We start from the raw sequence: 16,641 nt of genomic DNA on the forward strand, positions 1-16,641 counted from the left end.
CTGGAATCGGTTTTAAACGACCTGGTTGAGTTATTCCTACTTATCTGAGACGAGTTGCGGCTTCTTCAGGGAGGTAATCCACGGAGGAGTGAAGCGGAGAGTCTTCTTTGCGGTGGCGCGGAAACGCGCGGAGGTTTCGCTTCTCGAGCGTCTGAAACTGCAGCGATTCGTGCGGCGTTTCCTTCTCTGAGCGCATCAGTGTAAAGGAAGCCCGAGTGTTGCCAGACATCCGGCCGAGAGTTTCAAAATAAAAGAGGAACTTCGTGAACTCTCGTGAAAAACAAAATGATGCACTTATAGGGACATGTTAATGAAACACCTAAACAGCGAGTGAATGGAAGAATGAAAACGTTTTTGTTACTGCATATAATAGTACAGTGCATGTATATAACCTTGATCCAGAGTTGCAGTATACCTTTTCAAACAATAGGCTCCTAACCTTTCAAAAGTATTTTTTTTTTTAAGTGTATGACTATAAAACGAGTCTCACCTTTTATTCCACTTTTCCTAAATCTTGATGCTCCCAGCATTAATGGGCTAAGGGGTTCAGCCTGAGGCCACCACTGTTACACCTGAATGTGTTACTATAAAAGGACCTTTCATATAATTTAAGGTACACATTCAGGGAGTTAATTGGATTCATGTGAGATTTCAGGCTAATTATTGGATAAATAAATGGATTACATTCGATTAAATGGTCTTAATTGGTTATCTCTCCCTTGATAGACGTTAGTTTTGTCTGGAAATTTGACCTTTTACCATTTTCACATAAAGAGACGCCTTCATGAGAGGGGACAGAAACACAAACACCCCAGATTGAAGAGAGAGAGAGAGAGAGAACTGAATCTCACATAGTGAACAATTAGACGTTCTCAGTTTGTCAGTGTGAGTTTGCTTTAGTGTGGACATGTTTCACTCTGTACATTATGACTTGACATATAAGTCAAATGCAGTTTGCTAAAAAAAAAACAGTATTTGTTCCTCTGCAGCTTGATTCTAATCTTCTTTCCCTCTCTGGCTATTTGTAGTGATTGGCACCGGAGATGTTCCAGTGGTTACGGCTTTGACAGAAAACAGTGGCACATGGGTTTGGAACTTGACTGACATTAATGCTTTTGTGTCAATTTCAACTAGCGTGTTCCCAACTATCAAACAACGAAGGATGTAACCGAGACCACGTTGATCCAAATGAGCCTCTGTGTTCAAGCTAAAGCTAGCCTACAAGCCAGCCAGCATTTTGTCAGCTTTTGTTGTCATTTACATTATCTGCAGTGTTTCAGTCTGTTGAACTGCCGTGATAAAGCTACATATTATACAGCAAACCTGCCTCGGCAACACGCTTTCTTTGAAAATTGGTAAAATTGTAATGTTTGACAATCGCTTCAAATGTAAAACCTATGAACATTCCTCATAAATGTTCACAATAAAATCTCATTGGTTTCACACCAAGCATTATATCAGCTGTCAATCGAGCAGTAACCGGGCCGCTCGCACCAGAGGCGCATTTCTCTGCTCCGGTCAACGAGGGCACGTCAGCTTGTGTGTGAAGAAAATATGACATTAACGGTGGAGAAAATGCCACGCATTGCCATAAAGGCTGCCCTGCATGCTAGAAAACGTTCTACGTGCTGGCCCCCTACCTTACGCAGCTGGTGCCCTTTTTTAGTTGTTTCCACTCACGGCCCTCAGACAACCTGAGTCCGCCACTGGCTTGCAGTCATTTCCCATAAATTACTCTATACACATCATACATTCATCATGAGGTTAACGCGCCAATTTAGGGACCCTAGTTCAATCCAGATTACTGGTGGGGGTGAATTACTCAGTAGAATACAGTCCTTATGGCCAAGTGTACACATTTTATTTTGAAGGCACAACCTCGTTTTGCATCATTGTAACTTCGCACACCGCAGGGACCTTGTTGATGCTGGAATCAGGAGTGCACATGTCGAAAACATATTAGACTACTAAACGCGTGCGGGGCAGCGAAAGTCACTCATTCTACTCTGTTCAACAATTCCCTCTAATGCACATTCATGTGACCATAACTTGAAGTCGTTCGAGTAGTTTGCGTCTACTTATTAATCTGCCTCGACATCGTGTGATAGCAGCTGCATCGGGAGCAGTGCTGTCATTACTGCCGGCAAATATCTTTTTTGACGTCTGCGCTAACACGAGCAGAAGGATGCGGCTTAGGACAACATGGGAGAGAGGAGGCCTCCGAGCGCGATGTTATTTATAGTGCCAGTACTTAAGTGCTCATATCTGAACTGAGACACTGGCTATAAATCAATCTCTCTCTCCCTCCCTCTCTCTCTCCCTTTCTCTCTAGCTCACACAGGTGATGCAGGTGATGCTGCACTGCTGTACACGCTACAGGAAACTAATATTAGACTGAGTGGTGAGCGTGCATGGGAAATGTAGAATCCATGTTCTCGCAAAAAAGCAGGTTTAATAATTCTGTGGGAAATGGATTAGATTGGTAAGCCAACCAACCGACCGAGAACAGAGTTTTAAAATCTGTTATTTCTTATTCTCCAGGCACACACACACACACCTCCCAATCTGTTTCTGAACATACAGCCTATGTTATGGCATCCTCTCTTTCTCTTTTCTTCTCTTTCACACACACACACACACACACACACACACACGCACGCACACACGCACGCACGCACGCACGCACGCACACACACACACACACACACACACACACACACACACACACACACACACACACACACACACACACCTCCCAATCTGTTTCTGAACATACAGCCTATGTTATGGCATCCTCTCTTTCTCTTTTCTTCTCTTTCTCACACACACACACACACACACACACACACACACACACACACACACACACACACGCGCACACACACACACACACACACACACACACACACACACACACACACACACACACACTCCTAACCCCATCTTTTCTAAATGTAGCCTATCATTTTGCTGCCATCTGCTGTCCACTACTGTTTCTCTTCTGCTGTTGAAAAAGAAAGAAAAAGAAAAAGCAATTGATGAAAGACATGGATGACCACCGAGGAAATTAGTTCAGCAGTTTTATTAGAATGTGTTTACAGTTCGGCCATATAATCCCCCTGAGGGAAATGCAAGTCTAAAAAAAGAACATTAGCAAACGTTATAAAAGAAGTCTGACATATAGGCTAAGCTACTCATATGGTCACTGGCTGGGGAGGACAGTATGTGGCATCCTTTACTCGGCTGCACAGCAATGCAAACAAATGGACAGGGCACACCGAGCTATTCGTTTTTGGGTAATTCAGTTTGGGTAAAATCTGAAATTCACTTACAGCATCAACCTTAAGGTATTCATGGGATGGTAACAAACATCCGTAACAGTCTGCGTCTCCTAAAGCTGCCGTAAAGAATCAACGTAACATTGCTTTTTAAACGTTCAAATGATACAAATCCACTCTCTGTGTTGTGAACATGGTGTCACTGTTGTAGCTTTTCTTCCTAATGGCTTATCTAGAGCAAAATATCTGAAAACCTGAGTATTTCAAAAAAGATAATTTCATAGAAAAATAACATCTCACAGTATCCATTCAGCCTGTTGAGCAAAACAAAATGATATTAAGTGTTATTTTGCCATCTTAGATGCAACACTGAGCTCAAATTCTGCAGAGGCTTATGATTATAATTGTTTCTGTGGATTTACAGTAAGGGCCTTTTGTTTTTGGCATGCCTGGAATTATAAACGTCCTGCCCTACTCTCGCTTTAGAGACCTCAGAGGTGGGGGCTTTTCACAGTAAGAAAAATCAGTAGTTATAGGATAAAGTGGTTTATGTTACCAAGGCAACTGTACGTGGCACGATGGGCACAGCACTCTTTAGAAACTGTGTTATTGTTCTGACCCCACATACACAATATTAACAGTACTTGAAATATGCACACCGGATGCATATTTTTGGCATCTTTTGCTGACTTCTGAAGTAGGGTACGACATAGAGTATCCTAATTCACACTCTAGCAGCATATTACAAAACATTCATTTATGAATAGGGCAGGTACAATATAGTTCTTATAGTCCGTGTTTACATTTTGAGTCATCACAAAAGCTATATACCAATTTCACGTAATTTCTCATCACACAATTATAAATATGACTGGGTAGCTATTGTATGTAATATATAGATATACTGCGAATAGTCATATATATATAGAGATATATATATATATATATATATTGATATAGTATATATAGTCTTATCACGATGTATTACAATACAGTAATACAAATCAGGGCTTGGCTCCAGTTAGTATAGTATTTACAATAGGTTCTGTTATTTATTTCTCTACACATATTTACAGAATATAGATTTGACACCTGCTGTCAAAAGGGATTTGCATTAACACAATCAAATATTCAGTTATATGGAACGTTACAACTCGATGCAGGTGTCCACATAAGACCAAGAGGATATTGTACACACATGTCACACTGTTTCTTCTCAGAGCAGTTGGATGTGGCGCAGTGGAAATGGATGGCTGATAGTCTAAGACAGTTGCATTATTATTGCTCAGTATCTTCATGAGGTATCAGTGAATGTCGATGCAGTCTTTGTACAGTAGGTGAGGGGATCACTCTGCAGAAGTAGTGTGAAGACAGATGCAGAGAGGTGAGTAAGAGACAGGAAGTAGGTTTCAACAAGGTTATGCACCGTGTAGTCATGGAAACATCTATGACGAATGCTGCAAATCTAAAGAGAGGACGACAGGGCCTCGGACCAAGAAATAAATAAATGTTTTTGTTGTTTCACCAGCACATAACTACCATGCTGGGTGTCATTTACGAGTTAAAATGTGATCGACATTTAATATCAGCCAGAGGTCAGCTGTAAAAAGGCACAAAGAATATGACTTCATACTACTGTAGATATCAAAGTGACTGAGAGAAAACGTTGGTAGTGTGGGTAGCTGTAGGAAAACAAGTCGAGGTCTAACAGTTGTGAGACTGATAGGATCTGATACTGTATCATTCAGCTGCTGCATGCTCTACTACTTCCTGTTAAAATGTCAAGAGACAGCGCTTCTCCTTCCTCCCCGCCCTGTCCGCCTCGCGAGGCTCCTGTTCCCCTCCGCCACTGGAGCCCCCCTCTGCCGGCTGGGTGTGAGCCAAGGGCCCGGGCGCACCGCGGCCCGGCGCCCGCCAGCTTCTGTGGCGGCCAGAGAAAGGCCTGAGATGCTGGCAGCAGACACGCTGCTGTCAGATTGGCTGCCCTCAGATGCTGACTCATCATCCCCCAGCTGCTCTATGGACAGTGTGGAGGTGAGGAAGGAGAAGGGCTTTCTCTGTGACTCCCGATTAACCACAGCAACGCTCGGTAAAGGCCTCTCGACACGCCAGCTCTGTGCATCATCGTCTTTCTGATCCTCTATCAGTTCCGTCTCTCTACTTTCACCCCTGTCATCATCCCATGGCCTCTCCTGCTCCTGCTCCTTCCACAGTTTCCTGTACTTTGCTGCCATGTCCCAGTTTTCTTCGCCCTCCACCTCCCAGTTTTGTTTGGGTTTGGGAGTCTTTTGGTTAGGACTTGGAATGGGTAAGAAAACATCGTCTTCACTCTCGTCTCTCTCTGAACTGACTCTCTCCTGCACCTCCTTCACCTTTTCTTCCACCTTTTTCTCCACCTTTTCCTCCACAGCAGGCGCCCCCTGCTCTTCCTCCTCGGGCTCTTCGCCCTCTGTCTTCCTCACCCTCTCCTCACTTCTACTTTTCCTCGCTCTGCTTTTGCTCCTCCCTCTCTTCCTCTCTCTTTTCCTTCCCATCTCTGTCCCTCTGTCTGTGTCGCTATCATCATGATTTCTGAGGGCACCTCTGGGTAAACTCTCAGACTCCATTTTCCTCCTCCTGCTCTTGTCCCTGGCTTCCTGAGACCTCTCTCCCAGCTCAGAGATGGGGCTTTGTAAACCAGAGCGTCCTCCTCCCTCCGAGCCCCGTCTTTGCCTGCTCCTTCCCGCTCTTTTCTCCTTCTTGAGTCCATTTGAAGACCTGCTTCTCCTCTTCTTCTTGTAGCTGTGCCCCTTCCGCCCGGTGGAGTCTACTGCAGCCAAACCCTGCTCCTTGGGGTTATGCAGGAGGGAGGGGGAGGTGATTCTTTGCTCACGGCCTGGACACGCATTACACGGAGAGAGGAGGAGAAAACAGACTGAATAAGCAGGTAAAAGAGCAAAAAAAAGCAAAATCTCTGAGCAGAGAGCATTATGTAATGTGTTATTAAAGGATTGGGAAATCCAGAAAGTGTTTTTGTTTTTTCTGTTAGTGCATTTAAACAGCTTGTGTAACAACAGTGTTTTTTTTCTATTTTAGTGCAACCTTCAGATTACCCTTCAGTAGGAATATAACACACATCTGATTATATTTATGCTCCACAATAGCACCATTCCCTTCGTTAAATAACTCAGTGTTCTGCAAAGCTGGCGCAGATCTGAGGGAAACCGAATTGGGCAAGAAATCTGTCTAATATTTTAAATTGCTACACCATTAACCACCTCATAACGAGGATGTCCACCACACAGGCTGTCAGCTATTATTTGCTACAGGTGAAGACAGCAGTGGTGACTGAATAGAGGAATGTAGAGAGACAGAAAATGGGAGAACTAACAGGAACCATTACCAACCGCGTATTCTCTGTCCGTCCAATGACATAGAAGCAAGGCTCGCCTAGCTTGGAGTTGGTCATGCATAGAGACAAACTGGAGAGCTCCACTGAGAGAGAAAAGAAGAGAGAGAAAAAGGAAGGAGTGGAGCAGAAAGGAGAGGAATGTTTGCAAGAAAAGGAAAACCAAGTCAGGCCAAAGCCAGAGGGAAAATGTCGAAAGGTAAACACCACAAAAGAAAAAGAAAGAATAAAAAGGTAGAAAGTTAAAAGTTAAGTTAGAGTCAGATCCACAGGAGAAGAAGAAGAAAGGAGATCACACGCATCCCTGAAATCTCCCTAAATCCCCCCCCCCCCCCCCCACTGCGCCTCACCATAGTCGGGCACGTAGCCATTTCCTCTCTTGAGGACCAGGTGGATGCGGTGACCTCCTCTGCGGATCTGCTCCACTGCCTGGCTGTGGGTCATCCCTGCTGTACTGTCCCCATTGATCTCCACAAGCTGATCGCTGACCTGCAGCCGCAAACAGAATGGCAATGAGATTACTTTAAATACTACATCGTATTATCGTATTATACATGTGCAACAGTAAGTAAGATACAGCAGACATTTTGACTTGTCATGGCAGGAAAAATAATGAAGAAGATTAGTATTAAACTCTTCATAAACAGCATTATTACGTAAAAATAATCAAAACCGTAACTTTCATGTCAATATTTAACGTTTTTGAGAAAAACTTGCGATTTGAAACCACATTTTTGGGGATTTTAAGTGTCTTGCTTTTACTCAAAAGTGTACCAAAACAAACAGAAGATCAGTATACAGACTTGTTGTGTCATTAGAAGTATTTAGTATATCATTGATCAACACTTCATCAAATGTGCATTGGAAGTGTGGCTGTGAATTATTTAAAATAAAAGTGTGTGCACAACTGCACATGCTCACACAGTGCAAATAACAATATTAAGATTGAGACGATGAGTAGAAAGCAGAGTATACATATCGAGACAAATTGTGAAATGACACGGCAAACAGACACACCTGTATTTTTATGCTCCGTGAGGCCGGCCCCCCCTCCATCAGCCCCAGGACGTAGAGGCCCATGTTGTACTCGCTGCCCCCTCTGAGGCTGAAGCCGAAGCCCGACGGGCCACGATCCAGGTCGACACTGTAATACCTGGAGTCACGCTGGGAGACGAGAGCAGAGAGAGGACTGCTTAGCATCATAGCAGGGGATAATATACTCAGGCAGTGGTCATGAGGCGGACATTATTAATCATGCCGCTGCCCTCACCTTTGGACGGGACGACCTCTGACCCTTTCGGTTTCTATGACTGGAGTCAAACTCAGTGTTTTCTGAAAGGCTTGAGGAATCTGAAAAAGATGATGATAGAAGTTAGAGTATATGAGTCAAGAACCAGGCTGTATATGTGTGTGTGTCTCCTGGATGCTTGTGTGTATGCTTACAGGTGCTGGGACGGGGGACAATGGTGAGGCGCAGAGTGTTTCCCGCTCGACGAAGGATCTGAGCAAGTTCCCGATGAGGCAGAGTCACCACCGGGCGCCCCTCTACTGCCTCGAGTCGATCTCCAGGCCGGATCTGACCGCTCTTGGCCGCCGGGCTGCTTCGGCGTACCGTCACAAACCGGTGAGGGAGAAGTGAAGCAGCTGAAGAGAGAAAGAAATCAAAACAGTTAATGATACCATAAATGAGCTTGAGTTACTTGTTGAGTAGTTCAAGTAAATTTGAAGAAGGAACATCCACCAAGACTCAAAACTTTCCTTTTAACTGAAGGCAGTAAGTAATATGGGGTCAAATGTAAATACATTTAAAAGCAGGAAGATTTATTTCACCGCTGTGTTTGCCAACATTCTTTAAATAAGCCGTAATTAAGCTTTGGAGCGTTTTTGGCAGGGTTCACTTCATGAATTACTTCCCACAGAGGCCTTTCTTTACACCTCACCTACTGTCTCCTTGAAACAGTCTCCTCTCATCCTTCGTCTTCCCATTAATCAACCCATCTCTCCATCCGCTGACACACCAGGAACTGTTTTTCACTGATCAATGATTTGTCTTCTTTCTCCAGAACAAACTGTGATGGAAAGCCATCTTTTCAGCAATTTTTTCCTGTCAAACTACACAGACTTTAGATATTTACACTTTGGTTTACACAGTGTCAGTGACTGTTATGCTCAGCTCTTCTGAAGATCCACAAACTTGCAGTGTGTCTGCATTAGTATGCCTTCAGCATACAAAACAAAAACACACGCAGCAATATGGAGTTCTTTCTGCTGGTACCACAAAATGTCTTTCTCCTCTGTGTGGGAAAACTCTGGCCGTCGTCTCCCAGCTTCTACACCTGCTAAACACACCGCATGTCACTACTGGAAATATATCATACACAGAAGAGCTTTGCTGAGTTCACAGATGATGTGCAAGTGTCCCTGTCCTTTTGTTGGATTCAACTGACCTCTGAATTGAAGCAAGTGTAAAATGTGAGAAGGGACAATTAGTAGCATGTATCAGGAACTCAATTTGTCTTATCTTCTGTACGGAGAGATCACTCACAATTAAGCTGGATTTGAAGTTGATGAGAAACATATTGAGCAGCCTAAAAATAAATGTGCTTCAATTAATCTTTTGCACCAACTAAAAAGCTTCTTAGAGTTTTTAGCTGTTCCGTCTGTCTCCGTCTACTTTGACTTCTAAATCTGTTCCTCTTTCTGTATCCTATAACTCTTGATTGCTCTCTCCCTGACCCCTCTTTGAGGGTGTACTGCGCTTTGGTGACAGCTGGCCCCTCTAGAGTCTTGCCAGTGGCCTTATGTAACTCATCAGGCAGCATAAACATTTTGGGACTCACATTCAGCTGAGGTACATCGCTCCCTCAGGCTACATCCCTCTCAGGATGAAACTGGCGTGTCAAAAATGTCTTATGCTGCGCCATGAAAACTAAATTCCTAAGAATCCGTGGTAAAGTGTGTGTCACAATTCAAATGATGATCCGGCTAAAAGGTACAGCCTAAAATTCAGCATCCAGAGACTCATCTCCAATCTGGGCCTAATCTGGGTGACCCAGGCAGAAACGGCAATCAGGTCAAATCAAAGCCAAGGCAGCTTTGCGAATAGTCTTCTTATCATGCATAATACATCGGGCCAACATCCAGTCGCCAAACACATGAAAGCAAGTGCAACAGCCCATGCTCTCACACACACAGCACCATTGTGCACACAAAACCACACACACACTGTGACTCACACGCAGAGGAATTGGGACAGATGTACACACAGACACAAGCTTAAACTACACACAGATGCATCCAAATGGACTGCTTTATATCGTAGTGTCTTTTCCTCTGGCTCTGCATGTTCTCCTGTCCAGAGTAATCCCACTGCAGTATGCCCAGCAGTCAGCCAGCCTGTGACGCTCTGCACTGATCACTGCTCAGGAGTGGGAGCTGCCCCCCTCCCCGCCATCGTAAAATCCCCCTCTGCAGCCCAGATGCATCAAGCCGGTGCAGACGTCCCCACGGCAGCCTGCAGATGTTCAGGATGACCGGAGACTGTGGAGAGCACTGTTGATCTTAAAAGAGATTGTTCATACAAGTAGTGCGTGTGCAGGGTGGTTAATGCTAAACTCAGCACTGCTAATACTATCGGTTAAATCCATTCATGTTGCTACATGTGTAGCTCACTAATGGCTCTAATGCACAGATCACCACATCATGTCGTGGGCTGCTTTAAAAGCCCGGCTGGGTTAAAAATATCTTAAATGCCCTTTCACGTGTTGTTGTCTCTGCGATCATCATTAGCTGTGAAAATAAATAACCGCAATACATAAAGATCACAGCATCAGTTCAGATCAGCACATCTGACATCTACAACATGTGAGCTGTGGATCTAACTTTCAGATGGCCGAAGTCGACATCTGACGAGCAAACTTTCGCCTGCAACACAGAATTATAACCTGTCTCTCGTGCACACAGCCAAACTTGAAATACTGCAGCAAACCAGTACCCTCCCCCCCTTTTTTTTTTAGTAAACATGAAATGAAAAGTGGAAGAAATAATTACGTTTAGACTCCTTCACAGTTTTCAAAGCAGACTGTAGTCTCTCCAGCATGGCTGTTTGATTTGCATTCGCAGAAAGAAAAAGAAAAAGAAAAATCCTAAATTCCTTTTCAGGCAGCTTGGAGGTGTTGATTCATATACAACGGCCAACAGGAGCTAAAACACAGTTTTGTTGTCCCCCTCTGTTGCTCCTCTGCGAGGGAAATGTTAAGCGTGTTTTTTCTCCTGAGCATTCAGAGAGCAATGGAGAGGAAGGTGGGAGGGCGAGAGAGATAGAGAGAGAGAGGGGGAGAGTTTTAATCTTTTCAAAAACCAGACTGGACGCTTTTACTGCAGAGTAAAGGGGTGTGAGAGAGAGAGAGAGAGAGAGAGAGAGAGAGAGAGAGAGAGAGGGAGAGAGGGAGAGAGGGAGAGAGGGAGAGAGGGTGGGTGCCTGTGAGGGAGATAAGAACGATGGAGGGAAGACTGATGAGAGGAAGAGGAAGAGAGAGAGGTAGGAAGGGGAAATGATAGATAAAGGCAGATACGGAGAGACAGGGACTTCTTTCTGTGACATGACAGGAGTGAAAATGAAGGGGAGAATGAGGAGGAAGGGAGGGATGGAGGGAGGGTCTCTGAACTGCAGAGACAGGTGCACCAACAACCTTTACCTCACCATGAAAACAACAACTGTGTGTTCACTCGGCCCATAAAGCAAATTGAACTGCATCAAACTAGAAACAGAGGGCGGCCAATGCAACACATACGACGGAGAGGGGGGTAATACGTCATGGGGATGCGGCGGTTAACCGGCTATTCATAAGCACTACACTAAAAGCTAATCAGGGCAGGATGTGTTCGGTTCCCAGACAGACCATAAACAAGCCTCACTGTGAGGTCAGAGCGGATAGACAAACACAGAGTGAGAGCATGGCTATATATAACACCTGGAGTTAACCTGAGAGCTTATTTCAGGAATATTTTGACATCTGGGGGAATACGCTTATTTGCTTTCTTGCTAAAATTAGATGAATAGATCAAAACCAATTACATGTCAGTACAATAAATACAGGGAAGAAACAGCTGTAAACCTCACTAATCGACACAATGTATCTTGTTTGTTTAATCAGGAAACAAACTGTTACATTTATATATTGTAGTTTAATAAGGGTCATGTGCAGTGACTTCCTGAATGCACGTTGCCAAACACCAAACTTCTACAACTACTTCAACCTCCAAAGATCTCATGCATTTGTATTTAGCTGTTTATGGTACACAGAGTGTCTGGTTTGTGGACCTCAGAGTTGCGTCACTGCTCACAGCAGATGATATGGTCGTGATGGCATTAAACACGCACTTGGGGCGGTTTGCAGTTTGAAGTGGTCGGGATGAGAGTCAATACTCTCTACTTATATATATAATACTGCTGTAAAACGGTGGATTGCACTCTCAAGGTTGGGAGTGAGTCACTGACCCAAGCAAGGGAGTTTCTCCGGGTTTTGTTCATGAGTTTGTAAGAATGTGACTGGAAATGGACCGGCAGTGTCGCCAGTGATGCAGGCGTTGTACCGGCCGTTATGGTGAAGAGGAAACTGAGCCAGAAGGCAAAGCTCTGAACTTACCAGTCCATCCACGTTCAGACCCTCACCTACAGTCGTGATCTTTGGGTATAGTAACTGCAAGAATGGGATTGCGGTTAAGCGGCCGCCATGAGCTTCCTCTGTAAGGTGGTTGGGCTCAGCCTGAGAGAATTGGTGAGGAGCTCAGACATCCAAAGGGCGCTCGGAGTAGAAACACTGCTTTTTTGGGTCAAAAGGGGTCAGCTGATTAGGGTGCCTCCTGGACGCCTCCCTATAACGTTTCCCAGGCCCACCAACTGGTGAAAGGGCAGAACATGCTGGAAGAAATATATATATCTTGTCTGGCCTGGTAAAGCCTTGGGGCCCCCCAGGAAAAGCTGGAAAACGTTTCAGGCGGAGAGGGACTCCTGCAATACCTTGCTACGCATGCTCCTCCTACAGCCCAGCCCCGGAGAAGAGGAAGATAATGGAGGGATGGATGGTAGAAACAAACAAATGAGTAAATATGTTGATCAAAGTGAACTCCATGATGAACCAGTTCTTGACAACAGCAGATGCCAAAACAGATTTCCTTCAACAAATCAACCTGGGGAAAAAACACGTTTTAAGAAAAGGGTTGATGATGCATCATGACTCATCTGGTGGCACGAGGCCAACTGGCTATGGTGACCACTTTTTTAATCTTTAATCACCTAATGGTGCATCCCTGGGTGTTTCCCTGGGCAGGTAACCAACTGGTTGTAATGCTGCGTCAGGGCTGTCCACTTCTACTTCAGGTCAAAATATAGCTTCCAACATGTGCTATATTTTAAGCACTGAACTTGATTCATATCTTGCACAATATGACGTGTCACCGGCTCTCACCTTTTCCATTCTCCACATCCTGAGAGGCGACGACAAACCCAAAGCCCTCTCCCGGCTTCCTCCTCAGCTCCACATCGAACCCTCGGAGCGGCCGAGTTTGTTCACCGCCCTGCCTCTCCAGACCCGAGTCAGGCCCCGTGACACCGCCCGCCTCGTCCTCCAGGCCGGTGTTGATCCAGTCTTTGGGTTCCATTGTCAGGGTCACTGGAATCGACTCCAGGAAACTGGTGCTCTGGATCAGCGAGGAGCGCATCGGGGCTGGGGAGGGAGGGTTGCTGACGGAGGTGCGGGGCACGGGCAGCGCCTCTGGCAGCACGGAGGAGAGGTCCGAACCCACAGGTGGAGGAGGGGGGCGGAGGAGAGGCGGGGGGAGTCTCCGATTAGAGCCGGGGGAGATGGTTGAATGGTAGATGCCTGGTAATGACAGAGAAATGAACTGTGAGATATACTTGTTTATTACAAAAATGAGTGTACAACTTACGCAAATCGTTTACCTCCTCTGTAAATCAACAAGATGACTTCCGCCTGTCTGGTGTGTTCCTGGAGAACTGTTTGTACCTGTCAACAAACATAAGTATAGGGTGACTTATTTTCAGATTCTTTGGATATATTTGACACCTTTTGAGACAGTGTTCATTTCTTAAACTGAATGAATTCTTATGAAGGAAATAAGATAATAATTCTCTCAAAATTCTGATTATTTTTCAGACATTTTCTTAAATTTTTTCTTTTTCATACTGTATAAATTAATCTTTTCAGGCCATTACTCAAATGAACCACCTGAGAAGAAAAAAAATCACGCAATTAAACTGATTACAACTCCCTATAACAAGAGGTGGCAAGCAGAAATAGTTTCCTATATGGAGCAAAAAAGGACAGGAACCACTGTTTCATCCCATCAACTATGAACAGTGTTGAGTTCACATTACTACCATTTGGCCCTCCATTACCTGTGCAAAACTAAGACTCTGCACATCTGCTCCGTTGATTTTGACAATAGCATCCCCTGGCTGCAGGGAGTTGCACTGCCGCCGGTCCCAGACTCTTTTCACTATCGTCATCCTGCCTCCTGGACCGCCAGCTGTCACACTAAAGCCGAGTCCTTGGTCTCCTTGGGTCTGGGCCAAGGCCACTGGCACCAGCTCCCCTCCGCTGAAACTGCCAACGCCACTGCCCATACTCATCGCCCCGGGGGAGGACACACTGCTCGGACTTGCAGTGGGGCTGGTGTTGGCATGGTAACTGTTGAAGCCGAGGTGGTGGCGGGGGCTGTCAGGGGTGGGAGGTCTGAGGTGTGAGGTATTCAGCGGTCTGAAGAGGCGGGAGTGGGCGCTGTAGGGGATCCCGGGGGAGGAGGAGGGCCTCCTCGGTGACTGAGGCAGGGGAAGCCGGGACCCCGACAGGGTGCAGGTGGACAGGTCGCTCTCAGACGACTTGAATGTGCCGTAACGATAAGGATGAGGCGGTGTTGAGAGGGAGTTATTGTTGTGATTACGGATCATTGACGCCCTTAGGAAAAACAATGTGAGAAGACAAAATGTTTAGGGTTGCAACTAATAATTATTTTGACTATATCAATTCATCGTTTTGTCTATAAAATGTCAAAAAAAATATATTAATTGACTATCATATATGACAAAAATTACCACATTTTCACATTTGAGAAGCTGGAACCGTTCAATATTTTGGAATTTTGCTTGAAAACGATTAATCAATTACAAAATCAATCACAATTTCTTATCTACTGCACACTACTGACACTACAGTTACGTAAATAAAAAATCATCAGGGATCATCTGTACCTGCCAAATACAGAAATCTTTTTTTGTACAAGATTTATTTTCCCATTATTTGAATAAAAGGTAACTATTAAAACATTACCAGACCAGAAAATGTCAGTGGTTATTGTCCCTTAGAGGAATCATTCTTACTTGGAAAAAGTGAATTTGAAATTGCTGGTAAATAAAAAAAAATTATTAAAATGTTATATTATTTAAAATCACTTTACAATCACTGCAATCAGCTGCTGATTGTTTTAATTAATAACTTGTAAAATGCATTGCAAATCGAATCTCCTTTGTGCTCTATGTGTAGGTGTTACCTGTGTGATCCAATGGCAGAAACAACTTCACTGTCACTCTGGCTGGCGAGCGTTGGGTCAAAAGACTGCAGCCGGGCTAAACTTCTCAGTGAGCGAGGAGGACACACCGGCGGAGGAGAGGCCGCGTTGCTCATGCTGGAGCGTCTGTGTAAGGGCGACTGTCTGGTAGCGAAAGACATGGCATTTCCATTAGCGTCTAGAGTCACCCCGGGTTCCATGTAGTTCCCGTGACTGTGGACCCCGTTATAGTTAAAGTGAGGGGCGTGGGCAGTGGGTGTCGGGAGGCGAGGTAGTTGGTGAAGAGGCTGAGGCTGGGTGGTGGTGGGCGGTCGGATTGGGTCCCCGCTGTCCAGTAGCGTTGGCGGCGGCTGCTTAGGACAACCATCCGGGTTGTAGAGCATGGGATATCCTCTTCTAACCTCTACGTCCACACTGTGGCCCACAGGGACCGACTTGAGCATCTCTACCACCTCTTTGTGAGACACTCCCAACACACACACGTCATTGATGTACACCAGGATGTCCGCTAATAAAGCACAAAAAGAAAAACACATGGTGGGAGACATCAAGACTTTGAATACTTTTCATTTTTAATCATCTGCAGCAAAATTACACACCTTTAGTCAATCTTTTTTATTTTTTATATTACTGCATCAACTTTTTTTGACCATTTTCATATGCTTGAGTGTGCAGATAAATGTAGTCTGCAAATGAAACACTGTCTGTGTGTTTTGTGTGGGTGTGGACTAATCCAAGCAACTAATCCCTCTAAACCTATTAACCGATATGAACTAGATCAGCCCCTGCTGAGGCAGCTTGTGCTGTGGCTTCCTAGAGTGGTAATATCTCCCTGCATGTGTGTGTGTGTGTGTGTGTGTGTGTGTGTGTGTGTGTGTGTGTGTGTGTGTGTGAAGGGGATGTGTACCGTTACATATGCGTGTGTTATGATAGCTTTATGGTTCGCTAGAGGATTAAGGACTGATTGTGATACACACTTGCTGTGTGAGATCAGAATCTCAACGATTGGAGACAGAGAACTAGAGAGATGTTTAAACACACCGCTGATCACGATATTTAGTTTACACTTTTTTTTAAAGATTCCAGAAACCATATTCACAACTTTCAGTCTGCAGATATGTCTGAGAATGTGTCGCTTACTGCCTGTTGGTATCATCTCACACATCGTGCAGTACTTGACCCTGGTTCATTGTATTTATACCTGTTTTGAGTGCTGAGGGTCCGCTTGCAGTCACACTGTAGACCTGGAGGAACTCTCTTGGCCTGCTGCCCCCAACAATATTGAAACCAAACCCTCTGGAGCCCTTGATCAAGTGTGTATGCACATGGAAACCCCTGAGCTCCCCAGGTTGGTCTGTGAACCCTGTTGGTAACCGAAAATATACA

At 44.9% G+C, this 16,641-nt stretch overlaps 1 protein-coding gene across 1 annotated transcript in view; it reads right to left on the reverse strand.

The window, feature by feature from the left end:
• Window positions 1-5,059: 5,059 nt before the first annotated feature.
• The window catches only part of magixb (MAGI family member, X-linked b), a gene marked incomplete at both ends in the record, with an annotated part of 34,280 nt that continues 22,698 nt past the window's right edge, over window positions 5,060-16,641 (reverse strand). The window contains 10 exons of the mRNA XM_079226503.1: window positions 5,060-6,153; window positions 7,017-7,155; window positions 7,684-7,830; window positions 7,937-8,016; window positions 8,110-8,310; window positions 13,137-13,550; window positions 13,631-13,694; window positions 14,087-14,645; window positions 15,238-15,763; window positions 16,457-16,618. Coding sequence (XP_079082629.1) covers window positions 5,060-6,153; window positions 7,017-7,155; window positions 7,684-7,830; window positions 7,937-8,016; window positions 8,110-8,310; window positions 13,137-13,550; window positions 13,631-13,694; window positions 14,087-14,645; window positions 15,238-15,763; window positions 16,457-16,618 — 3,386 coding nt within the window. The remainder of the gene's footprint in view (window positions 6,154-7,016; window positions 7,156-7,683; window positions 7,831-7,936; window positions 8,017-8,109; window positions 8,311-13,136; window positions 13,551-13,630; window positions 13,695-14,086; window positions 14,646-15,237; window positions 15,764-16,456; window positions 16,619-16,641) is intronic.

Source organism: Taurulus bubalis (genome assembly GCF_910589615.1).
Source record: "Taurulus bubalis genome assembly, chromosome: 11".
Classification (NCBI taxonomy): Eukaryota; Metazoa; Chordata; class Actinopteri; order Perciformes; family Cottidae; genus Taurulus; species Taurulus bubalis.